This window comes from Sinocyclocheilus grahami, unplaced genomic scaffold (assembly GCF_001515645.1).
Source record: "Sinocyclocheilus grahami isolate Dianchi unplaced genomic scaffold, SAMN03320097.WGS_v1.1 scaffold1088.1, whole genome shotgun sequence".
Lineage (NCBI taxonomy): Eukaryota > Metazoa > Chordata > Actinopteri > Cypriniformes > Cyprinidae > Sinocyclocheilus > Sinocyclocheilus grahami.
This window is the reverse complement of record NW_015506267.1, coordinates 642,717-649,661: the sequence shown is the minus strand read 5'-3', so window position 1 is coordinate 649,661 and position 6,945 is coordinate 642,717. Positions and strand designations below refer to the sequence as shown.

General features: G+C 39.4%; 2 protein-coding genes across 2 annotated transcripts in view; one reads left to right on the top strand and one right to left on the bottom strand.

Annotated features, from left to right (window-relative positions):
- Positions 1–2,412: 2,412 nt before the first annotated feature.
- On the top strand, positions 2,413–5,988 carry LOC107566622 (SWI/SNF complex subunit SMARCC2-like). Its single transcript, XM_016252113.1, has 7 exons — positions 2,413–2,562; positions 2,777–2,893; positions 3,030–3,092; positions 3,752–4,010; positions 4,221–4,382; positions 4,466–4,533; positions 5,983–5,988. Exons 1-7 carry the CDS (start codon positions 2,479–2,481, stop codon positions 5,986–5,988), a joined length of 759 nt encoding a protein of 252 aa, XP_016107599.1. The 5' UTR covers positions 2,413–2,478.
- Positions 4,788–6,945, bottom strand: part of col11a2 (collagen, type XI, alpha 2) — a 20,110-nt gene continuing 17,952 nt past the window's right edge. Inside the window, exon 58 of the mRNA XM_016252140.1 lies at positions 4,788–6,778. Coding sequence (XP_016107626.1) covers positions 6,632–6,778 — 147 coding nt within the window. The 3' untranslated portion in view covers positions 4,788–6,631. The remainder of the gene's footprint in view (positions 6,779–6,945) is intronic.

Below are 6,945 nucleotides of genomic sequence, written 5' to 3'. Positions count from 1 at the left end.
ACCCTCCACCACCACTGATCCTAAATTAATTATATAACAATATTCTTTTTTTTTTAAAGTTGCGTTAAAAAATCACGGGTTTAATATGGTTCCTAACAAGCAACCATATTAAAAACAATATGGTTGCTTGTTAGGAAAACCTGACAAGCAACTTCGTTTCTTTACATCTATGTATTTAGTCGCTGTTTTTTCCAATATAGGCCTATTGTTGACACTGCCAATCAGTGCAACAATAACAGTGCTGTAGCGTGATTCCTCATCGTCAGCTCATTTATTGATAATTAATAATATTGATTATAATAACATTGGGCTTGTTTTTGAAGTTGTGGTTGCTTATTTATCTTGCGGGAGTTGGCAACACTGATGGCAGGCTTTACACTGCTGCTTGCTCAGTTTAAGTAAAACGAGTCAATGCAGTGCAATTCTAAGTCATTTTAGCAACTTGATTTCATTCATTGCGTTCAATGCTCCTAAACTCGGAAATTTGGAAGTTTTTCCCATTTGTTTTGGGACTGCTCAAATAACACACACACACACACACACACACACACACACACACACTTCGTGTATTATGTGCAAGACTTTATGAATTTAGTTCTTTGACATTTGATGCACAAGACATGGTCGAGTAGTAACAATGGTAAACGTTCCAGTGAATATATGCAACGCAGACAACAGAAATAAATTATTTTAGTCTTAAAATGACTTTTAATCCATGTATGTTAGCTTCCAGGTCATTTATACTCATGCACTTCTATAGGTTGACTCGGTGTCCATGTTTGCCAACAGCAGCTGCATCAACATTCAGCTTAACTCAAAGAAGGTGATAAAGGTTTTGAGCGACATAAATGTGAGCATATTAAGTTTATTTTTCACAAGTCCTTTAAAAAGACACTAGCTGTGCCTGTGCGAAATGCTTTGCCCCATTCATGACTTTGAAGGTCAAAAGGTGAAGTATGGAACAGTATGGGAAAAATATGAATGGTCGTTTGGTGCCCTCTAGCGGACATTATTAGCTACTACAACACACTGTGACCCATCATGGCGGTGTCCTCTTGTCTCATATCCAGGCTGACACTGGGGTGAGATTTTAAAACGTTGCATTTGTCTTAACGGCCATACATGTTTTTAATGTATTTGAAGTCATTATAACATTTTATAGCAGGACACTTTTGTCATGCAAGTCAAAAAGCTAAAGTTGTCTTTCAGTGCATAGGTCATGTGGACTGAATGCAAGCTAACCACAATATTGTTTTCAGTATTTATACTGTGTATCAAACAGAATACATAAAATGTATTTAGCTTGTTTAAGGAATTAGACTAAATGTTGCATTGTAACAATATTTGGAGCATATGTCATTTGAAGTAATATTTTTGAAAGGTGTAGAAGTTTTTGTGCATATCAGAGCTTTATTGATCAGATGGTCAGATAACACTGGTTTCCTGTGTTTCAGGAGGCGGCAGTGGCATGGGCAGGGCCGTGTGTCAGAGATTCGCCTCTGAAGGAGCTTCTGTAGTAATGGCTGACCGCAATGAGGAATCAGCCAATCAGACCCTGGAACTGCTGTCACGTGACCACAAAGGTCAGGGGCACCTGGCCCTGGGGGTGGACGTGTCATCAAAGGACAGTGTGGCGAGACTAGTGACAAGTATACAGGTGTCTGTGCCGTTCCTGGGCTAGTGGGCTCTTCTGGAGCTCGAGGGGTCAGTGATAAAACAGGAAGTTCATGTGTTTGTCTTGTTTTCTTCCAGCCGCCCGTCTGTGTGTGTGAATGCAGCCGGGATCACTCAAGATGCATTCCTTCCCAAGATGGAAGAAGATGAATTTGACAAAGTCATTGAAGTCAATCTCAAGGTACCGCAGTCCAGAGTCTAACTCTAGTGTTTAGTTCTGTCAGGACCACTATCGACAAAGATGATTGACAATTAGCATACAGTTTGGATTGGTGGTATGGTTCTGTTCTGGGCAAGAACTCCATGCGCATCCATGCAGCCTAGCATGGATGAGAGCAGGGAGAGCAGCGATAACCCCCCCAGGGTAAACAGAACAGAACCAACATAAATGTATTGCAGATATCGTTAAAGTTCAATAATGTTATGTACACATTTTAGAATTAGTCTGATTCAAAGGAGAATCAGAAGACTGAATCCTGACTGACAGAGGAGGAGCTGGGGATGGAGGAGGGTAATTAGCTATTGAGCAATGCGAAAACTGCTGATACTACAGCGGACCTTATATATGAATGCTTAGATAGGTGTCGTATTCCCATAGGTTGATGGGGATCAGCTGAGAGTCAGCTGATGCGAGCTTGACTAACGTGACCTGCCAGAATTAACACTACGCTTGATTTCTTTTCAACTTTGACTTCAATGTCATTTTAAGTGTGTAAGTGTATTTGTGTGAACAGGGTCCATGCATTTCTGGAACAGTGGGGCTTGATTAACTATCAGGTGGATTCAGAGAGTCGGCCCACTCCAATGGGGCCTCCACCCACCTCACACTTTCATGTGCTGGCAGATACTCCATCAAGTCTGGTACCACTACAGCCTAAGGCATCCCAGGTAAAATAAAGCAGTCTTTTCCTGCTATAGGTGTGATCCACACAGATTTTCAAACTCAACACCTTTAAAGGGAGCTGAAGGCATTAACATATTAACTAGGAAAAAAGTTAAATAAAATATTTTATTTGATTGACAGCCCTAAAAAAAAATTCTGTGTGAGTTTTTGTCTTCACTTTAGATTATCTAAGCTGTTTTTTGTTGTTGTTCCCACCAGACTTCATCCTCTCAGCAGATGCTCTCATTCCCAGACAAAGTCAAGGACAAACCAGCCGACTTGCAGAACTTTGGGTTGAGGACAGATGTGTACAGTAAGAAGAGCGGCCCAGCTAAAGTAAGAGCGCCCATCACAAATGGGGTAGAGAGAAAATTAGAATGTGTCAGGTTGAAAGGAATTTTGGAATATGAAGTATGAAGATGATTCTGAGTGCTATGAGAAAGATTTAGGACCTTCTTCTGTCATTCCACAGACTAAAAATGCTGCCAGTGCCACTCGGGAATGGACAGACCAGGAGACACTGCTACTGCTGGAGGTACAATGTAAACATATAAAATGTCCAAGACTCTCTGAGTCCACTAGTCAAAATGCTTGAGTTTAGCATTTTTTTCAATTTGATACGATTTTTAAACATGATTTACACTACCGTTCAAAAGTTGGGGTTCGGTAAGATTTGTAATATTTTTGAAAGAGGTATTTTATGCTCACCAAGGCTGCATTCATTTGATTAAAATACAATAAAACCATAATATTATGAAATATCATTACAATTTAAAATAATGTTTCTATGTTAATATATTTTAAAACGTAATTTATTCCTGTGATGGCAAAGCTGAATTTCAGCAGCCATTACTCCAGTTTTCTGTCACATGATTCTTCAGAAATCATTTTAATAAGCTGATTTGGTGCTCAAGAAACATTTACAAACAAGTAACAAACAAGTATTATCAAAGTTTTCAACGGCTGTGTTGATTAATATTTTTGGAAACTGTGGTACATTTTTTCAGGATTCTTTGATGAATAGAAAGTTTTTAATGAGAATTCTTAGAATTTTTTGTAAAAGTCTTAAATGTCACTTTTGATCCTTTTAGTCCTTCAAAAGTATTAATTAAAAAAAAGTCTTACTGACCCCAAACTTTTGAACAATAGTGTAAACTTGACTTTTTCCACTTAACAATTCCTGTTTGTTTTCAGGGTCTAGAGATGTGTAAAGATGACTGGAATAAAGTATCGGAACACGTGGGCAGCCGCACACAGGATGAGTGCATCCTCCACTTCCTGCGTCTACCGATCGAAGACCCCTACCTGGAGGATAGCTCCTCCTCCCTAGGCCCGCTGGCCTATCAGCCAGTTCCTTTCAGTCAGGCGGGGAATCCTGTCATGAGCACTGTGGCGTTTCTAGCCTCTGTGGTCGACCCTCGAGTGGCTTCTGCTGCAGCTAAATCAGCACTTGGTGAGAAGATACAATATTAAAGTGATAGTTCACACATAAATAAAAACCATAATTTAATTAGACTTGAAATGGCTGTATCTGAATGATTTCTTTTTGTCTTTTTTTCTGTATGCAACAATAGTGAATAAGAATCGGGTGCTGTCAAGCCCCAAAAAAGACTTGTTTTGTATTTTTTTACATGAGCACAATGTTTCTCTTTCTTTTTCTCAGAGGAGTTCTCTCGAATGAAGGAGGAGGTACCAGCTGCATTGGTGGAGGCTCATGTGCGTCGAGTGGAGGAGGCGGCCAGAGCAAGCGGGAGGCCAGACCCTCTCTACGGCCTGGAGGGCAGCGGCATCGCAGGAACCGGCCTCGAGGATTCTGACAAACCCTGTAAGAGAACAAACATTTTCACTTGTTTTATGCTTTTTGGAGCATAGTGAGAGACAAAATAACTGTGTATGTTTGTTTTTCAGCTGAGGATGGAAGTGAGGAGAATAAGAGCAGTGATGGTCAATCTAGCCAAGATAAAAGAGAAAATAAGGTAACTGTTACTACAGCGGACCTTATATATGAATGCTTAGATAGGTGTCGTATTCCCATAGGTTGATGGGGATCAGCTGAGAGTCAGCTGATGCGAGCTTGACTAACGTGACCTGCCAGAACTAACGCTATGCTTCATTTATGAACATGTCATCATATACAGTCATGAGATATGCGCCATCTAGAGTTTCATGACTGAACTATTCAGTATATTTATACAATTAAAGTGTGAATAATTTATACTGAACCCACTTTTAAAAACAATCAAGTTGACACAGGAGAAAATGTGTTGATGTGTGGTTTAATGGGAACTTTTGGACAAGTCAAGGAATGAAAACAGTCGACATTTCAAAACCCAGACTAATAGAGCAGAAACAAAATGCATCATTTAGACGAAGGGTTTGAAGGAAAGTGGGCAGATTACATATGGTGGTTTCACCAAGACACACGCTGTTCAGGTGTTTAAAGGTGTAAATGGGAGTTTGGCTCAGAAGAGTGCAGATGCAGATCAAATATTAGCAAAAGCATCATGTGACCATGACAGCAGGGAAAAGAACAACAAATGAGTCCAACAGCTCTTTAAATAGATGATATATTACACAAACAGATTTCCAAGTACTTACATAAAACAAGTTTTAGCACCATATTTTATAAAGACAGATGTTCGTCTTTCACTGACAAAAACTGTCCTAGCGGTATTGTCCTTGTGAGAAAACCACACAAACAACTTTTAATTCACAAATACTTTTTTATAGCTTTTCATTCCCCTCACCATGTTAAAAAAAAAGAAAAGAAACAAAAAATATACATAAAAAAAAGAAACCACCATCATTTTTCTTCCCTCTCCTTCCTCTTCCTGTCCCTTCTCCACTGCTGTCTGAATCCGGAGACATTTTTGTGTTTGTGTCTCCACCTGCACCAAACTCTCCTCAACCTCAAGCTGCAATGGAAATACACTAATAATGCAACATGATCTAATATCACCAAGTAAGTATATATTTATCATACAGAGAAGGCAGATTTGCTTTCTGGGGTTTGATTTACATATTTAATAGATTGATGAAAAGCTACAGGAAATAATTACAGTTGAATACCACATTATTTTGTACTGCAAGTGTTGGTCATTTTCTTGTGAGCACCTGTTTGTTTCACAAAATAAATACAATAAAATATTTCTGTACAAATGGTTCTTATGCACAATTCCAGCCTGAACACTGTCTGCACGAAAGGTCAAAGGTCACAAACCCGTGGGTTTGTCAATACTCAATGCTGTGGGCCAAAATAGCAAAAGTGTTGAAAGCGTGCATATTATCAGAGAAGTTTTTTTTTTTTTTTGAAAGACCTCTGTAATGAAATAATAACCAGCTTATTATACTTTCACTAAAAATACTGAACTGGTAAATCGGCAGCATGTTCACGGCATGTCTAAAAAAATTTTTAATTCTTACAGATTTGATCATTCTATAATAAATGTACAACATTATCAAATTCAATACACTTTTACACTATAAATGGCTTTTCATTGCATACGCTGATGACAGTTGCTGGTGTGATTTGAAATCATTCTAATGGAATTTTCCGTTCCTCAGTTTAAATGTCGCACCTGCAGATCATTCTACTCTATAAGGAAAGGAAGGAAGTGAGGAGGGGGCGGTGATCAGGCATGGAGGTAGGAAGAGTGGAACGTCTCGGAAGAGAAACAGTGGGGAGGGGAGCTGTAGGAGAGAGAGGGGGCCGAAACGGGAGGGTCTTCCGCTTTAGGCCAGCAGTATCTGCTCCAACACAGAATATCTTCTTTTCTCTCCTGCGAGAACGGCTTTCTTCTCCTCCGTTGCTGGGAGTGTTTTTCCCTGGGTGTGTACTTTGTGTGCAACTTTGTTTCACAACAATGTGTGTGTGTGTGTGTGTGCATGTGTGTGAGTCTATGTGTCCCACTGATTACACGTAATTTCAAATGTCTTTTTTTAGTGTTGGCACATCTCTATGTGGTGGTATTTATGTCTAGGTTTTAAGTGCATGATTAAGGAGTATGTGTGTGAATGTGTGTGTTCTCGTTTGTATTGGTGACTGTATTCTCCTTGCCCTCAGCACGGGTGTGTTTATCCCAGGAAACAGACAGGTCCCACTTCAAAACCAAATTTCTGATTGTCCTCCCCAAAGTCTGAGATCCTGATGTCCAGCAGAGGGAGCTGCTCCACCTGAGGCGTGTTCACCTCCAGCACCGTCCTGTCCAAGCCTTTACGATACTGCAGAGGGAAAAGGTGGAAAAAAATATTTAGGAATATACCTCAACCATTGTATTATGTTAAAAGTCTGGGTATGATTATGTTAATTGTATTCAATAAAAGTCACCAAAAATCACACTATTTTGAAAAAAACATATAATATTTGAAAGAAAAAAAAAAAAAAAATA